The 16814-nt window shown below is 47.6% G+C and overlaps 1 protein-coding gene across 2 annotated transcripts in view; it reads right to left on the bottom strand.

The window, feature by feature from the left end:
• LOC137429905 (hyccin-like) overlaps nucleotides 1-6636 on the bottom strand; it is an 85126-nt gene extending 78490 nt beyond the window's left edge. Inside the window, exons 1-2 of one of the 2 annotated variants that reach the window (XM_068120266.2) lie at nucleotides 6471-6636; nucleotides 5772-5839 (exon numbers count right to left, since the gene is read on the bottom strand). In XM_068120266.2, the coding sequence (XP_067976367.2) occupies nucleotides 5772-5834 (63 nt within the window). In that variant the 5' untranslated portion in view covers nucleotides 5835-5839; nucleotides 6471-6636. The remainder of the gene's footprint in view (nucleotides 1-5771; nucleotides 5840-6470) is intronic. The other variant, XM_068120265.2, reaches the window with a different exon arrangement.
• Between the last annotated feature and the right edge of the window lie 10178 nt (nucleotides 6637-16814).

Raw genomic sequence — 16814 nt, forward strand, 5'->3', positions numbered from 1 at the left:
CCTCAACGACGCCACCACCCCCAACTGCTGCCCCGTCCCCCACATTCAGGACTTCTCCGCCCGGTTGGCGGGCATGTCCTTCTTTTCAAAGGTGGACCTCATACGCGGCTACCATCAGGTCCCCGTCAGGCCGGAGGACATCCCGAAGATGGCCGTCATCATGCCATTCGGACTTTTCGAATTTCTTCGGATGCCCTTCGGTTTGAAGAATGCGGCTCAGGCGTTCCAGCGACTAATGGACAGCATCTTGTGCGACTTGGATTTCGTGTACGTCTAGCTGGACGACATCGTCGCCAGCGCGTCCCACGAAGAGCACCTCCACCATCTCCGCACGCTCTTCGAACGCCTGGGCCAGCATGGCCTCATCGTGAACCCCGCCAATGCCAGTTCGTCGTCGCCAACATCGACTTTTTGGGGCACCGCGTCACCAGGCACGGGGCCGTCCCCCTACCGGGCAAGGTGGAGGCGGTTAAGGGGTTTCCGCGCCCCCGCATGATCAAGGGGCTCCAGGAGTTCCTGGGCATGGTAAACTTTTACCATCGGTTCCTGCCCCGAATCGCCCAGCTCCTGCGCCCCTTGCACGAGGCCCTCCAAGGGAAGCCGGGCAAAGGTGACGTCACCTGGACCGAGCACATGGACGCGGCGTTCGCGGGCGCGAAGCTCGCCTTGGCTAACGCCACCATGCTCGCGCACCCAGTGCCCGATGCACCGATCGCCCTCACCACCAACGCCTCGGGCTACGCGGTGGGTGGGGTGCACGAGCAATGGGTGCGTGGTGCCTGGCAACCGCTGGCATTCTTCAGCCGGCAGCTTCGCCCACCCGAACGCCGTTATAGTACCTTCGACCGCGAGTTGCTCGGGCTTCACCTGGCGGTCAGGCACTTCCGCCATCTGCTCGAGGGCCGTGCGTTCACGGCCTTCGTCGACCACAAGCCACTGGTCTTCGCGATGGGCAAGGTCACCGAGCCGTGGTCGGCCCGGCAGCAGCGTCACCTCTCGGCCGTGTCCGAATATATGACGGACATCCGGCATGTCACGGGGAAGGACAACCCGGTGGCGGATTGCTTTTCGCGGTCCGTCTCCCACGCAGTCCACCTCGGCATCAACTATGCCCAGATGGCAGCAGACCAGGCCGCCGACCCTGGCGTCCAGGCCTTGCGGACCGCCGTCACGGACCTCCGCGTCACTGAGGTGCCGTTCGACGGCGCGGGCACGGCCCTCTTGTGCGACGTCTCCCTCGGGCGGCCTCGCCCCATCGTGCCCGCGGGCTGGCAGCGCCAGGTTTTTGACGCCCTCCACAGCCTGTCCCACCCAGGCACGAAGGCCTCCCAGAGGTTGGTCGCCGCCAAGTTTGTCTGGCATGGCCTCCGGAAGGCCATCCGCGGCTGGACCAGGACGTGCCTCGCGTGCCAGCGCGCGAAGGTGCACCGACACACCCAGGCCCCATTGGCCCCGTTTACGGTGCCGGAACGTAGGTTCGACCACGTTCACGTGGACCTGGTGGGACCTCTGCCCCCCTCGCGGGGTTTCACCCATGTCCTCACAATGGTGGACCGGACCACCCGGTGGCTGGAGGCCGTGCCTTTGGCGGCGACGACGGCGGCGGACGTCGCACAGGTGTTCATCGCCACCTGGGTCGCCCGGTTCGGCGCCCCCTCGGACATCTCGTCTGACCGCGGCCCCCAGTTCACCTCGGTGCTCTGGGGGGCGGTCGCGCGGGGGCTCGGCGTCCAGCTGCACCGAACCATGGCCTACCACCCCCAGGCCAACGGCCTGTGCGAGCGGTTCCACCGCTCTTTGAAGGCCGTGCTCCGGGCCACCCTCCGCGACGGCGGCTGGGTCGACAGGCTCCCCTGGGTCCTGCTGGGCCTCCGGACGGCCCCCAAGGACGACCTGTGTGCATCCGCAGCGGTGTTGGTGTTCGGACAACCACTGCGGGTGCCGGGCGAGTTCCTCCCCGACCCCACGGCACCATGGTCTGCGGCGCAGGAGCGCTCCGCGCTGCAGGAGACAGCCCGGAGGTTCCCCCCGGTGCCGACGGTGCACCATGGGCACCCACCTACGCACGTCGCCTCTGAGCTTCGCACCGCGGAGTACGTCTTCGTCCGGCCACGACGCCCACCGGACACCACTGCGCCCCCCGTACGACGGGCCTTTCCGCGTGCTGGAGACCGGGGTGAAACTTTTCACCTTGGACATCGGCGGTACTCCCGACCGCGTCTCAGTGGATCGCCTCAAGCCGGCCCACCTCGACGTGGACCACCCACCGCCGGTGGCTCGGCCACCGCGTCGGGACCACCCCCCTGCGGGCGGACCCCCGACACCGCCCAGCACCGCCCAGCCCCGCCGGCACGCCGCCCCCTGGTCCTGCACCCATCCCGGGTGCAGCCGGAGGCATCCCAGCTGGCATCCCTGCACCCCGGACGCTGCCAGTCGCCAGAGGGCACTTCGGCCGGGTCATCCATTTGCCCCGCAAACTGGCCCCCCAGGTGCGCGGGAATTCTGGGGGGGCGCATGTGGCGGACACGAAAGCTCACTGGCGTGATGGCATCATTCCGTGCACCAAGTGGGCGTCGGCCACGCCCGAGGGGTAGGCGTGGCCTCGGGATATACACGGGGCTCGCAGCCCCGAGCTCCTCAGTGCTACAGTGGGGCTCTTTCAATAAAGACTCTTTTGATTTACCGCGTTGTCCGCTTCCTCCTTGGTAAGCAAGTAGCGCGCGTAGCACCGCGCTTCACTGTCATCCTTTTTATTTCTTTCCTTTTTGAAGATCTATGCTGCGTGTTGCGGTTGGAAATCATATACATGTTGAAAAATTGTTAGCCAATCTGGCGTCACAAATTTACATTTTATTTATAAACATGTGCAAGTTAGAAGAAGGGTGTTAAACCAGAGGACCCATCTGCCAGCACTGGACATTTGTGGACATTAAAGATCCCATGGTGTCTTTCAAAACCAGTAGGTGAGATAGTTTGTTTGTTATGTATGAGAGGCCTCTTAACTCGGAACAAAATTTTAAATTCCTGCAACAGTGGAAGGTCCCATCAGGCCAGCTAGCTCCAGAAAGACTTGAGCCAGTATCGGTCCCCCAAGGCTGACCCCACTAGGAGCCAGTGCCATTGAAGAAGAAGGGGGCAAAGGAGGATGTGGACAATGATGAGAATAAGACGAGAGATTTTCGACCTATGCAGTGACATCACAGTTCACAGCAGCTCTTTGAGTGGGGCAGAGATGTTAAGGTAATTAAAATGTTATTCTCCTTCCTCCATGGATGTGCCTATTATATAAATGCACATAGGGTGACCACTCTGGAAAAAGAAATCACCAAATCGATCCTGCAATCAATTTGCTCGATCTGGATTATAATCAGTTGGATGTTCTCTCCAAAGGACATGCTATGTCCATGGTACATCAGACGAGGATTTTAGCCGGATCCTATTCCCTAGTGAAAAAATCTGATGTCTGCTGGGTGATGCAACCTGTTCCATAATGAGAAAACGTCAGACTGAGAAGAACTGAAACAATGTTGTCGAAGGCCATACGTGACGGCACTGTAGCGAAGGAAAGATCACAATAAAGAAAGAAGAAAAATTGATCGCAAATGCCTTTTTAAATAAATAAAAGAGATTATATTAAGGCAGTCCAATGGATCCCCAATCCCAGTTAATGGATAGATAATTTGGCTTTTTGTCTGAATTCAGTCTGATGGAGCAGCTTATTAGTAGTTCAAATGAGAAGATCCATTTCCCTCATCATTATCCTGATGTGTAGCTTTAGATCACTATACTAATGGTTAAAGGTGCTCTCCCATTCCTAAACAATTATCTGTTAATTACCTCTGCCAGGGAAGGTGCGTGGAGGTTGTGTTTTCATCCATGTCGGTTTGTTTGTCTGTTAGCAGGATATCTCAAATAATTTGGACGGATTCGGATGAAACTTTGTGGATGAGTTAGGTAGGTGACACGAACAAGCCGATTCAATTTTGGTTCAGGGTCCGGATCCAGATCCGGCCTATCCGTGGATACAGATTGTAAACGAATTCGTCTGGGAGAGGTATGCTCTTCACCGTGTTGTTCTAGTTTTCCTTGATTTCTTCCCTGGTTTTCGGACGTTTTGTTGTTGTTTGTCCATTCTCCAAACAAATAGTTAGCGAACTGGATCGGAATTTGAGCACCTTTTCCATTACCTCCTTCTCTTGTAAAGTGTCTCGAGACGGCCTATTGTGAAAGACCATACATAAATACCATCCCTCCTTGGGTTTAGCTCCCCCTGTTTTCTCGGTCCTCTGACCCTCTCTGCTTCCTCTAGGACACACATGTTCTTCCAGTGATCCTCTCCTGGTTAAACTCCCAAAAGCCAGGCTTCCACTCTGTGTCTTTTAAACGGTGAAGCTGCTTCGATATCTGGCTATGTCCTTCCTTCCATCCATCAATGAAAAGGAAGAAGAACCTTTCTAACCCACCATGCTTTATTCTAAGGGGTTCTAAAGTGTCATTCTAGTGGGTTCTAAAGGGTAATTTCAAAGTGTTCTAAAGGATTTCCTTCGTGTCTAGGCTTTGCCCATTTCATCTATCTATAATTCCAGACTGAACCGCTTCCTTCGTGAACCGGTGCGATTTTTTTTATTCCGTTTGTGAAACCTCCTTCTGGAAGTGGTTCAATCACATTTTTATTTTAGCAGTTTTAGCAAGCAAGCTAAAATTTAAATTTTTTACAATTTACAATTTTAATTCAATCAATCTTAATTCAATCAATCAATTAATTTTAATTTTAATTAATTATTTACAATTTTAGAAAGTGGTGCACCACCATCTCATGTCATCCTCCCGTCCTACCCCGATTAACCCTTCCCATCATAACCCTCTTACTTACAAGTTGCTGTTTCTTCACCTCTTTTCCTGTTCGTTCATTTCTTTACATCGTGTCCATATGATGCCATTTACAGTGGCACTGCAAGTTTGTTTTATTGTCCCTTGTCGCACCGCGGAGCGAAAGGGGGACTATGGTTTTCCCCTCCGTCCGTGTGTGCGTGCGTCCGTGCGTGCGTGTGTAAGCGAAGGACCGAATTCTAATTTGGTGTGTGGGTGCAACCCACGTCAAAATCCAAGATGGCCGCCGCCATATTTGTCTGATGCCACGTATGTCTGAACCTTGTGAGTGGAATATCTTGAAAAATAAGCGAAGTACCAACTTCTAATTTGGTGTGTGGGTGCAACCCACGTCAAAATCCAAGATGGCCGCCGCCATGTTTGTCTGATGCCACGTATGTCTGAACCTTGTGAGTGGAATATCTTGAAAAATAAGCGAAGTACCAACTTCTAATCTGGTGTGTTTGTGTATCTAGGCATAAGGAAGAACGCTATTCAAAATTGGGTCGCCACGTCAAAATCCAAGATGGCCGCCACCATATATATTTCTGAACCTTGTGAGCGAAATATCGTGAAAAATAAACGAACTACTAACGTCTAATCTGGTGTTTGGGTGTATCTCGGCATAAGGAAGAACACTATTGAAAATTGGGTCGCCACGTGAAAATCCAAGATGGCCGCCTTGCGTCTTCCACTTTGTCAACTCGCATCACTTCAACGATGGGGGACCTAGGCGTAACGCTTGTTAACATTCCATCACCTCGCTCTTTTATAAAAATCACGAACTATCATTGTAGATACTATTCGTGATCCAGTGGTAAGTTGTGTGGACTAAAATAAATAAATAACCTAAGTCAATAACCATTGTGGTTACAGACACTATTGTGAAGGTGGTGTATTACCTTAAACTCTTTGAGCCAGTCTTGCACCAATACCTGTTCCATTTTACACCATCTGCTGTACATCAGCTCTGAAAGTGAATCAAGAGGGACAATATAATGCAATACAATCACCATTACAGTGCAGATACAAAGCCTATAATTATTTTATAAGGATACCAATTTTTAACGACTCTTCCAATTATATGCCATTCGTTATGAAAAGAGCGAACCGCCCAGTCTTATAATGACGTCATCAATAGATACCAGGGCGTGGGCTTAGGAAATAATGATGTCATATGAGAGAGTCACAGGGGAAAGTCATTGCTCGTCTGCTGTCCCTCCCTTGTCTGAAGTCACTGTCGGAAGTCATAACAGACATTTAAGGCTCATTGTATACCCAGGTGGATGGAGGTTCATGCCCCATGATTTCCTGGGGTTCAGGCTATACATTATGGGCTCTTAAATAATGTTTCCTTTGTTCTGATCACAAACCATATACTCGTTTGCTCGAAAAATTAACATTACGTTATCTGTCGAAATCAATACTTTGTAAAACCAAAAAAAAAAAAAACGTTTATTCCAATATTGATACCTTAATTTCTGTAGGTTTTCATTTATACAATTCATCCTGATATAATGATGTTGCACAGTGACAAACCCAACCACAGACAAAAACTTTATAACGTTTCCACCAATCGTCGAGTAACGCGGCAAACTCACTTTTGGCGCACCGAAGGGGTCTCGCAGCACGAAGGTCTCTGCACGGGGTCCTTGCAGGTTGGGAGTCGAACCCCGCGGTTCAGACTGTGCACGGACAGAGAGCAACAATGAAAAAGGTCGACGCGCCCTGCACGCACGGAAACCCCATTGGTTACCATCTTATACTGCCCCGCCCATTTCGCGCCACCATGCTCCGCCCCCCACCCTCACTTTTGTTTAGACCCGCGTGAGTCTTTATATTGTTGTATATTATTTATTATTATCGTTTTTCTGCAGCTTGTAAAACCTCTCGTATTATGTTTGTTTAAATTACTCGTTTATATGACGTGAACACGGGTCATGCCGAGTCTTCGTGACCCCAACCACCTGACCCCCATTAATTAATTAATTAATTAACATTCATTTAAAATAAGTTATACTTTGCTTTGGGTGAATGGAAAATTTTTAAATGGACAAGTTTGTTTAAATTTGTAGATCAAGCAAGATCGAGTATAAATAGCATACATAATTGTAGGGTTAACTCTGGGATGGAACCCATGAAACACGAGAATGTACGTTTCGCTTTTATCATCAAATAAACACAAAACACGAAAAAAAATCTAAATTTTCATCCGCGAGTTTGCACACCTTGTCAACCGAAAGACAAATCACCTCCTCCACTCGACCACGTTGGCTACTGTCCAAACTGAGGTCATGTCGCATGGAGCTCCACAGCTATCTTTCATCGACAACAGGTGGGAATTTTTGGACTTATGGTCCGAGTCCCTAGCCCTCACAACACGACAGGTGAGACAGGAATGCCGTTCACACCGTGTACAACATCATATTGAAACCTGTGGATCGGCTAATTTGTCAAAAGTCGTCGTTTGTGCCCAACACGCCACATGGCCGCCAAAGCCGAATTCAACACCCTTCTCCAACTTGGGATTGTCGGGCTTTCATCCAGCAATTACATGCCGCCATTGCACATGGTCCGAAGATGAATGGTGTGTGGCATCCATGGGGCAATTACCATGCACCCAACAACACCACCATCCCTGACCAGTACCCTATCCCACACATCCATGATTGCTCCTTGATGCTGACAGGGGCCAAGGTGTTTTCAAAGATCGATCTGGTGAAGGCCTATCACCAGATCATCATGGGTGGAGTTGGACATCCGGAGACAGCCAGCGTAACACCTTTCGGTCTTTTTGAATACAAGACAATGCCATATGGATTGTGCAATGCCCTACAGACCTTTCAGCGCTTCATGGATGAGGTCCGCCGTAGCCTGGACTTCTTGTTTCTCTACCTGGTGACACACCATCTCTACCTGGATGACAAAGGCCAGCCCTTCCACTGAAAAACATTCCCAGAATTTCCATGCCCTTTTCCAACGGCTTCTCAACTACAACTTCTTCCTCAACCCCAATAAGTGTAAGGTAGGGCAGACTACCAAATTGCTGGCGAGGCGGCGACCAACTACCAAAGTCCATTATCACTGCTAACTTGACATTAGCAGTGATAATGGACTCCGTGACTTTGCTTGCACGGTAATTGGAAATCCTGGCAGAATTACCTGGGCCCCGGAGGTATGCATATTCACTTCTGAGACATCTTTCCTGGAATCTTGGCCCAACTAAAAACTGTTGTCCTGGTGTCTTGCAGTCAGGGTGATTGATCAATGTGTGTGCCATAGCTCAGATGGACGTTAAACCGGCTTCCGATCTGCTGACATTAATTGGTGGACATCAAAGATACCATGGTGTCCTTCACGAAGAGTAGGCAAGACATTGCCGGCGCCCTCAATCAATTTCAAATTCCTGCTCTAACCTGCAGGAGGCACTGCATCAGCAGCACAGATGGACCCTCAGCCAATGATGCTACTTGCACTCTCATAGCCTTCAGCCACATACAAAAAAAAGAAGAAGATTCCAAAGTAAACTTTCTGCTCTGCAGTTGAGATCACTGCACCCTTGTTGTGGATGGGAGTGATGTTGGCAGACTTCCAGGTTAGAGAGGAGGAAGTGAAAGGAAAGGGTGAAGAGCACAGATAGTCCTTGAGCCAACCGGCCATATTTTGAAGTGAATGCTCCGGCGGGGGGAGTAATTCTCATTATGATTTTCCATTAGACCAATGTCTCAAGTGTCAGAAAAGGTGTGATGGACATCTGAGAACGGTAGCTTAGTGCCCGGATGGACGCCATCTTTGAAACCACCCAGCTCGAAAATGCCCATTTGGTGGGGTACATTGTTGCACGTGTATCTGGACTTCTATACTAGCTATCGATGTGCGGTTGACGACTAAATATACGTCCGATGTGTACCGTCTAAATAAAAAATAATATGAAGCATTTTGTTTTAGATTAATTATTATAAAAATCAATTATCGAAAAAAAATCATATATTTTTCAATATTTTATTATTAGACTTGTACTTTTTTTAGTGAAACAACACTGGTATGATTTTCCAAATTATGCATTGTGCTACACCGTTTATCTGTCTATAAAAATAACTCAAAAACTAAAACATATCATCCACCACGAGTTTACACAAAAAATATATGAAAAGGCATGCACTTTCCACAAACCGAAACTATGTCAGTTGGAATTTCCCGCCGATAATCAACCCACAGAACCCAGTGCCGAAAGTGACGTCAGTCTATTCTATATCTATATTCTATATTCTATATCTCAGTCTGAGATTTGTTGCGGTGACCTGATTAATTTCTGAGGGGGGGGGGGGGGTGGGTGGCTTAAGAACTAAAAGTGAACATGTTAGATGGCGCCACATACAACTCTATTATAGAGTTGTATTGTGGCGCCATCTAACATGTTCACTGACTTGGATGAGTATGTCTATGTAAGCTGGCGAGCTTTTCGGATATCGGAGTAATCTAACGTCAGTCTTTTTGTTCTTTCAGCTGAGATGGCCGGTGTCGAGGCGAAACGGGCGAAGATTGAACCTGAGTCCGGAACGTGCATCCTGTGCAGCAAGAAGTCGCCACTCTCTGAACTAAGCAAGGCAGCGGGCAACAGTTCTTGGAAGACATTGTGTGACGCAGCCGCAGTTAGAAACTTTTATCCAATTCTAAAGCTAGTCCAAGAAGGCGCAGTTGAACTTCCTAATATTCCAATATTATACCATAGGGCTTGTAGATCAGACTTCACTCACAAAAACCACCTAGCTACTTTGACCAATGCAGCTAGAAGTTCTTCAGTTGATACTGGCGATGCGGTGCGACGGCGATCATCACGGGAAGAGACAGGATCAACTTCAACGGTCTACGATGATAAATGCATTTTTTGCCAGCGTGCTTCAAAATTCATAAAAGGCAGTCGTACCCGTGAAACAGTTGTCTTGGCTGTTGAACTTCGAGCAGATAAGACAATAAGAGATGCTGCGACAGCTCGCAATGATGAGAGAGTTTTGGCATTGACTACACGAGATATGGTTGCAGCTGAGGCTCACTACCACTTCTCCTGCTATAGAAACTACACACGGCCCCAAAAACCTCAAGTAGAAACTGACATTGAAGATAATATCGAGAAAAAAGAAATGATACGATGTATATTCAATTTCATTCGCACTGACTTGTTCTTGAACCCGAGGATTGTTCCAATAGTTGATGTTGCAACAGATATCCTGTCTTCAGATACATTTTCAGTTGATGTTCGTGACTCCATCAAGAAGAATCTGCAGCGCACATTACAAAGAGAGTTTGGAGAATCGCTCATCTTCTTCAATGTGAAACACCGTGTATACTTGATGCCCGATAATCTGACAAAGCGAGAGATTGCTGCAGAGTGCGTAAACCTGAAAGCAGAAGTGAAAGCATTTGAACGAACGGACGGTGAAAGTAACATTGTGCGTGCAGCTACTTCACTGCGACACCAGATCAAAGATGCTCATTACAATGAACGTTGGCCGCCTCAGCCAGCAGAACTCACTTCAGATTACGTGAAGATACCAGATTCTCTTCGTGTATTTCTGCATACTTCGATTTGCGGGAGTGGGGGTAGCTCTGCGCGTGCCGACACACTGGTATGGTCGATGGCTCAAGATATCATCAATGCTGTACACCGGGGTACCATCAGAACATCGAAGCATGTCCTACTTCCGTGGGTCATGAAAACGCTCACCGGTAATACAGAGGTCATCAGAATATTGAATCGACTCGGGCACGGATGTTCGTACACAGTTCTGGAAGAAATCGAGACAGCGCTATGCATAGACAAATTAGCAAGTGTGGAGAAAGATACAGTACCACTTCCGTCACATGTGCACCCTTCGGTCCCGACTGTATTAGCATTCGATAACATCGACAGGCTAGAGGAATCGCTGAGTGGTGGCGGAACATCGCATCGCGTCAACGGTATCATCGTCCAACCGAAGTCGCAGTCGTGTTTGCCGCCCCAACCTCCATCGGCAGTATCCAAAGCAGATAAGAAGCGATCTATCCCATCATCCAGCGATTTAGTTCCAATATACAGCGGTGGGAAACGAGAGGGCCCACCTGCAATCAAGCCTGCAGATCTTTCTGACACTCTTGCAGGCGCAACATCCCTTGCGCAGCGCCGAAATCACGTATTAGTCTAGTAGGAAGACTAGGTCCCCCTGCACCCCCCGGAGATATACTTCTAATCAGTGTTTCTAGATTGGAAAAAATGTGTAGAAAATGACTAGCTATGGCCCCAAGCTGAAAAAATGTCCCACATACCATTTTTATGCAAATTACTGCTGCAAATTTTATGCAAAATTATGCAAATTTTATGCAAATTTTTGATGAGGAGTAGAGTTGAGGGGTCTTTGAGGGCTTCATCGAGGTGCTCTCGGTTGCAAGACTGGGTCATTCTGAGAAGCACAGCAGGGTCAGAGATCATGATGTTCTCCTCCTCAGTGAATCTCTCCATCAACAGCCTCTCCATTGCCTCACACACTGTTTTGAGGCAAAAGAGGGACTTTGCGTAGGCCTTTCCACTGAGAACACCTTTGAGAGATCCACTTGTTACTAGTTGTGCCTCAAAGAGAATCTCTGCATATCCAGAACCACGCATCTTGTGTCCAGTGAACATCCCGATGTAGTTCATGGATGTGTGGAAGGGTCCAATCGTTACTACATGACTAGCAAATTCATTTGGCCAGCGCCAGATGATGGGAAGGGCTTTCATGCAGACACCCAGATCAAATGTATTCAGGACCCATCTCTGACCCACCTCAGCAGTTGCTGCCTCGGAACGCTTCAGTAGCTCACGAACAACTGCGTTGTCTGTGATCGGTCTGTGCCTGGTGCCTGCATGGCATGGCAATGGCCTGCAGCCTGTGCCTGGGCTAGGGGGTTTCACCTCTGCAACTGGTTCTCCCCCACCCAGCAAATCAACAGTCGACTACTGCACGCCTATCCACCAACCGATCACAGACAACGCAGTTGTTCGTGAGCTACTGAAGCGTTCCGAGGCAGCAACTGCTGAGGTGGGTCAGAGATGGGTCCTGAATACATTTGATCTGGGTGTCTGCATGAAAGCCCTTCCCATCATCTGGCGCTGGCCAAATGAATTTGCTAGTCATGTAGTAACGATTGGACCCTTCCACACATCCATGAACTACATCGGGATGCTCACTGGACACAAGATGCGTGGTTCTGGATATGCAGAGATTCTCTTTGAGGCACAACTAGTAACAAGTGGATCTCTCAAAGGTGTTCTCAGTGGAAAGGCCTACGCAAAGTCCCTCTTTTGCCTCAAAACAGTGTGTGAGGCAATGGAGAGGCTGTTGATGGAGAGATTCACTGAGGAGGAGAACATCATGATCTCTGACCCTGCTGTGCTTCTCAGAATGACCCAGTCTTGCAACCGAGAGCACCTCGATGAAGCCCTCAAAGACCCCTCAACTCTACTCCTCATCAAAAATTTGCATAAAATTTGCATAATTTTGCATAAAATTTGCAGCAGTAATTTGCATAAAAATGGTATGTGGGACATTTTTTCAGCTTGGGGCCATAGCTAGTCATTTTCTACACATTTTTTCCAATCTAGAAACACTGATTAGAAGTATATCTCCGGGGGGTGCAGGGGGACCTAGTCTTCCTACTAGACTATATGGATTATGACTCGCATGCTGGAACCATGCGACCAGACAATCAGTTTGTGGACTGGTTTCAACATCATGACTAGAGATCGTGTTCAGGTGACGGAAGATGTAGTTGGCTACCTGCCGGACTATAAACGCGCCTGCCACAGATATGGCAACAGTGCAAGAAATCCTCAGAGAAGCTCTGAACATCATGTCATCACTTCAGCTTGAGCGTGAAAGGGTCAATGAAAAAAACGAACAAAGCTGCACTTGCGAAACACATGGAAGGTCTTGTGGAACCAGCCGAGAACGTTGACAAGCGAAGTGCAACAATAATTGATGCGATGGCTCTCATACAAAAGATGCATGGCGAGAACGACACGTTCGAAGAACTATCTGACCGCATCCTTGCTGCAGCGCTTCACGCTGGTCAAGGCAGTGAGCGCATCGATGTTGTCTTTGACACATACACAGAAGAATCCATCAAAGCAGCTGAGCGTGTGAACCGCGGTTCAAATGAAGGCATCAGTTTCAGCGAGATCAGACCCGCACACAAAATCATGAACTGGCGGCGTCTCCTTGCTTGCAGCCAGACAAAGGAGAAACTGGTTGTGTTTCTGGCGGAGTCGTGGAAACATGAAACAAATCGCGAAAAGCTAGGCAACAGAACACTGTATGTCACCTGTGGTGAAAAATGTCTGGTACTGACCCGCGATAGGTGGAAGTTGGTGCAAGCACTCGAATGTAGCCACGAGGAAGCAGACACGCGTATGTTTCTCCACGCAAAGCACGCCGCTACCCACTACAAGACGATCATCTTAGTGGCAGATGACACCGACGTTCTGATCATCAGTCTTCATCTCAGCAGAACCATCGATAGTCAGCTCTTCATCAGACGAGGAACAAAGGTTCGAGTCAGAATGATCGACGTTGGAAAGTTGGCTGCGGTATTGGGGTCTGGAGTTTGCAGTGCATTGCCAGGGCTTCATGCATGGAGCGGGTGTGACACTGTGAGTGCTCTGGCTAGCCAAGGAAAGATAAAGGCTTTGAAGCTTGTGCAAGCGAATGAGCTGTATCTTCAAGCATTCACAGATCTGGGATCTTCGTGGAATGTACCAACAGACGTCTTCAATAGCATTCAGGCCTTCACGTGTCAGCTGTACGCCAAGAACACGAAGATCGTCGGTGTTAATTCGCTCCGTTATCACATGTTCTGTGCAAAGAAGGGCCAGATCGAATCTGGACAATTGCCGCCTTGTGAAGACTCCTTGATGCAGCATACGCTTAGGGCCAACTATCAGGTGGCTATCTGGCGACGCAGCCTTGAAAACCTACCAGACGTCCCAACACCATCAGCAGGACATGGTTGGGAACTCGATGATGGCGGTTCGCTCACAATCCGATGGATGGCGGGTCTACCAGCTCCAGATGTCGTCTTGAATCTCATCTCATGCACATGCAGAAGGACGTGTCGACCGTCAGATTGCTCCTGCATACTGAATGGGTTGAAGTGCACTGTTGTGTGTAAGCTGCAGGGATGCTCCAACATGGTGCAGGATGATGCTATCGTGGCTCAGGATGCCAATGACTCTGATGGCGACTCTGATGATTAACTTTGTGTGCACTGTATATTGTATAGCATATGTTGTTCTCTATTATAATGCAGGCCAAATTGCCTGAAAATCTTTATAGACAGATAAACGGTTTAGCAAAATGTATAATTTGGAAGATCATACCGGTGTTATTTGACTAAAACATGACATGTTCAATGATACCTCCGCTTGCTTATTAGGAATATACATCGTATGGTGTTAAAATCAGCTCCATACGTCTTTCCAAACTCTAGTAATGAATAATTAATATAATTGGCGGCCATTTTGAAATCCAAGATGGCCACCAAAGTGCAGATTTCCTATGTAACAATTTCCGCCTGCTTATTAGATATCGTATGGTGTTAAAATCCTCTCCGTACGACATTCCTAACTTGCGTTATCGTCAGAATAGATAATGCCAGCGGCGGCCTAAGTCATTTTATGCCTCTTTACATTTATTTGTTGTAAACTCGTGGTGGATGATATGTTTTAGTTTTTGAGTTATTTTTATAGACAGATAAACGGTGTAGCACAATGCATAATTTGGAAAATCATACCAGTGTTGTTTCACTAAAAAAAGTACAAGTCTAATAATAAAATATTGAAAAATATATGATTTTTTTTCGATAATTAATTTTTATAATAATTAATCTAAAACAAAATGCTTCATATTATTTTTTATTTAGACGGTACACATCGGACGTATATTTAGTCGTCAACCGCACATCGATAGCTAGTATAGAAGTCCAGATACACGTGCAACAATGTACCCCACCAAATGGGCATTTTCGAGCTGGGTGGTTTCAAAGATGGCGTCCATCCGGGCACTAAGCTACCGTTCTCAGATGTGCATCACACCTTTTCTGACACTTGAGACATTGGTCTAATGGAAAATCATAATGAGAATTACTCCCCCCGCCGGAGCATTACTTTTGGTCTGGCTCAAGGACTAAAAGGAGAAGCAAGCGCAGTGGAGTAGGATTTGCGAACACGGGTATACCAATGGCAATAAAATTACAAGTTTTCATATACGAGGTTTAATGAGTGCATATATGTCACGTGCACCCCTTCACATTACTGGTGTGCCTTTCGCTTGTTATGATTACTAGGGCATGCCCGTACTATATCTATATCTAAAATTATATCCCCCCCCTCTATTTACATGAAATGGTTTGGTCCAAAGCGAACGGCTTGCGAGTGGTGACAATCCCCCCCCTCTATTTACATGCAATGGTTTGGTCCAAAGCGAACGGCTTCCGGAGTTTGCTAAAGAAATCGCCATCGCGTGCACAAACGCGCAGGAAAGCGAATGAATCGCAAATTCGTTTTTATTAGTTGTAAAACATAGTTTAACGCCAACATAGTTTGCAAACGTGAAATAAATGAATACGCTCTCAAATGTGCCATCCGAGGCAGAGTGTGCCCGCCACGTTCGGCACACGCGATCGTTCGCTGCTCTCTGATTGGTTGAATCGTTTTTTGGACATAGCTCGGTAAGTAATTGTCCGATTAATATGAAACCTTGAAAAGGCACATCCTCGGGTCCCCAGCAATATACCTGGCAAGTTAAAAGTATATCGGACCCGTGGTTGTCGAGAAACAGCGGTCACAGACAAACAAACAAACGTACAGACGTACAGACAGACAGACAGAGATTACTGGAATTATAGATAGATTACCTCCGCCACCAAAGGTGGCCAGAGGTTATGTTTTCACCCTTGTCTGTTTAGTTTGACTGTGAGATAGGCTATGAGCCGAGGGGTCGACCATGCTCAATCAGAGGGAGGATGGCTAACAGTTATTTTTGGCAAGGCCAAGGTCCCTAGTGCTGAAAAAAATGTGATAGCAGTGTGAAACTCTTAGTCGTATCTGTGTTATCATCACATTTGTCAGATCACCCATTTATCGCTTTTCGGGTCATTTTTCCCGCTTAAGATTTAGGGGGTGGGGTTAGTTTTTTGGCTCTCAAATAATATCACGTGTATATATCAGCTAGTGTGGTATATCAGGTAAAAGGTTATTGAATTACCTTTCAAATGATGTATAGAAAGTGCCTGTGTGATCTATAGTAACCTCTTTATAATGATTATTAAAACATAATTATTTCCACCAACTCTCAAAACTTCATCACAAAATCCCCAATTTTAGGAACAAAAATAGGCAAAAATCAAAAGGTATGTCAAAGGTATGTTTCGATTTGAGACACACATACAGTATAATTAGAGTCAATATCCTCACACATATGATCATGATGTGCTATGAAATTCAATGCAATATGTGTAGACATGCTAATACGAATGTTGTCATCAATGTCAATATTTTCATTATATTTTAGGTGATTTGCAACCATGACAGCGGTGCACGACATCTAATGTATTTCTCTTTGTAGATTTGTTGGTGCAGAATACATTTTAAAGCAACTATAGCAACTGATGCTAATTTGTAGTAGTGGTGGTGGTGGTGGTCTCATTCGATATTATGTGTCTTTCCAGGTGAGACGGTGGTGGTGATATTGGTGGTGGTGAAACAGAGTGTACCGCAGATAGACAATTGAACAAATACTTGCAATGGAGATTGCGATCACTCAGAAAGTTCCCAAGGACGTTTGTATCATTCATAAGCTATCGTTAGATGTCAAACCAGAAGATCCGCTCATAAGCCCTCAAACATTCGATTCGTGGCCTACATTGCTGGATGC

This window comes from Myxine glutinosa, chromosome 6 (assembly GCF_964187855.1).
Source record: "Myxine glutinosa chromosome 6, kmMyxGlut1.1, whole genome shotgun sequence".
Taxonomy (NCBI): Eukaryota; Metazoa; Chordata; class Myxini; order Myxiniformes; family Myxinidae; genus Myxine; species Myxine glutinosa.